We start from the raw sequence: 2,385 nt of genomic DNA, 5'->3' as shown, positions 1-2,385 counted from the left end.
ATCAAAGTGCCGAAATTTTGCGCACTATTCAAACAATTTATGTCCATTAAAATGTGGACATAAATTATCATCATCCCTATCCGACAGCCTGACTGGCCGGGCGACGGCTATAAACACCCACATTAATGTGTGGGCGTATTAAAACTGCAGTCACTATTTAATTCATAAGCTAAATGTGGCCGGACCAACAGGCTGTCGGATAGGGGTCCGCTGGATGACTGGAAAATTCAGTAACATGCAAGAAGGTGCCTTTCTTTCTATATTTCTGAGAGCTATAAAGATACGGTGTCACCAGCTCAACTGAAACGTTCTCATGCCGCTATACTCTGCAATCGAATTCGCACCTACGGTCCGACCACTTTTGAATAAATCCTGCGTAGGCCTACGTCACTGCCCCCCGCATTGAAAAAGCGATCTGCGCTCCTGAGGCATACCCATCCTAACGACTATAGATGCCTTTGCCATTACTGACCAAGGGAAAGTTGACACATCTCGAGCTATGACAAGAACCCAGCAGGCTACCAACAGCCGAATTTCAGTCGAGTTCTCTAATTTGACAGTAACAAGAGAGTAGTCACAAATAATTCAAAAGCTATGCGAGGCTATATAATGTTAGAAGATTTTTTATTGTCCTTTTATCAAACAACCCCTATGTCTTTCCAGTGCTATTTATGTATTTATTCTTATTACCTAATATCTGCAATAAATATTATTATTTATCACCTTCGTATCCCGAATACTATTTTATGACGAATGGGGGCGTGGTTTGGACACGATGATAAACTGTGTGCTTCATTTCTTGCCCTGCTCAGACGTGAAAATACTGAATGAATGATGAACTCTTTATTTACATGGTTCAGTATTATAAGGTCCATTACATCAACGTGACATGGTCCTGTCTTATATTCAGCCAACGGGGACAAAAAAGATACAATGTATACCATACATACCTATATCTTACATATTGTATTTCACATTTGGAAATTAGACGAAACTTTGAAAAGGAAGCCAACAAATCTGAGAAAATGTACACTTGCTGACCACTGTACGTAAGATTTTGTTTGTTTTTCGATAATAACATCTAAAACCAAGTTTGTTTTTCTTATAGAGAAAGTCCCTTCCTCCAGCATGTTTGGCGGTTTTCATGGCACTAAAACACCTTCTACTTCTGGTTTTACAGACATACCATCAACTACTCAATTTGGTGTTTTTGGTGTCCCATCATTTACTGAGGCTACTAATAAACCAGCAGATATTCATTCTCCATTACAAAATCCATCTGTTGAAAAGGACTGTTGTGGTATCTGCTTAGCAGCTTATAAATCACCCCGAATATTGCCATGTAAGCATATATTCTGTCGATTGTGTTTAACAAAACTAGCTGACAAAAAAACAGACGGTGACCGACGAGCCTGTGCAGTCGTTGATGTAATCCAACAACCAATAATAGATCCATTCTCATGCCCTTTGTGTAGGAAGGAGATCAAGCTGTCGATCCATGGAATTGATAATCTACCGATGTACTTTGAAGATGACGAAGATAGTGATGATGTTAAAAATGCTGGTGATGAAGATTTTGATAAAGATACCAAAGCTAATGACGACAATGAAGCTAATGATGAAGCTAATGACGACGATGAAGATCAACGAGTTTTATGTGTTGTCTGTGAAAACAGCGTCCCAGCTGAATATGAATGTTTTCAGTGTCAAAAAGTGTTTTGTGTCTCTTGCAAAATAATTCATAATAACTTGCTGAAACATAAGGTACAGGATCTCAAACTAGATCTTTCTCAAGGTAAATGTTTAAAACACCCAGAAGTTAAAGTTGGATACTTCTGCCTGGATTGTTGCAGTACGCTCTGTACAGTAGGTGTAAAATCAGAGCATAGCCTACACCAAACCCAAACTATAAAATCTTACTTGATAGAAATTGATGGAGAACTGAAGGAATATTCTTCCAATATTGAAAAAAAGCTGGAAACCATTGAAATGTCAAAGGTACTGTTCACCTCGAACACGGATTCTAAAGTTATGGAGAATATCGAACATATGAAAAGTCTTGGCGAAGATTTCAAGATAGACTTAGAAAAGGCTTGTCGATCTGAAAATAAAAAACAACATAAAGACAAGACATTGCTAAATAGAATAAATTTGATAGGAAAGAGAGTCAAGAAGAGCATCATTCAGAGAAAATTTAACCAAAATCTGATGTCAGAAATAAAAGAATTGGAGGAAAAAATTACAACTCATGAAAATTTTTATCTTCCAAATAATGTTGATGATATAATTGATAACCAGATAGGAACGATGGATGTCCAAATGGGAAGATTGTTTGTATTTCAATTAAAAGACAACAGAAATGCTAAATATAATTTTTTTCTTGCT

At 37.1% G+C, this 2,385-nt stretch overlaps 1 protein-coding gene across 1 annotated transcript; it reads left to right on the top strand.

Moving 5' to 3' along the window:
* Nucleotides 1-1,128: 1,128 nt before the first annotated feature.
* Nucleotides 1,129-1,908, top strand: LOTGIDRAFT_147474 (hypothetical protein; the record flags this gene model as incomplete). The annotated part of the gene is made up of 2 exons (XM_009056136.1): nucleotides 1,129-1,543; nucleotides 1,595-1,908. Coding segments are annotated over 2 exons (729 nt in total), but the record flags the coding sequence as incomplete, so codon positions are not given.
* Nucleotides 1,909-2,385: the final 477 nt, after the last annotated feature.

This window comes from Lottia gigantea (genome assembly GCF_000327385.1).
Source record: "Lottia gigantea unplaced genomic scaffold LOTGIsca_2627, whole genome shotgun sequence".
Classification (NCBI taxonomy): Eukaryota; Metazoa; Mollusca; class Gastropoda; family Lottiidae; genus Lottia; species Lottia gigantea.
The sequence above is the reverse complement of the archived record's forward strand: the minus strand, read 5'-3'. Positions and strand labels throughout refer to the sequence as shown.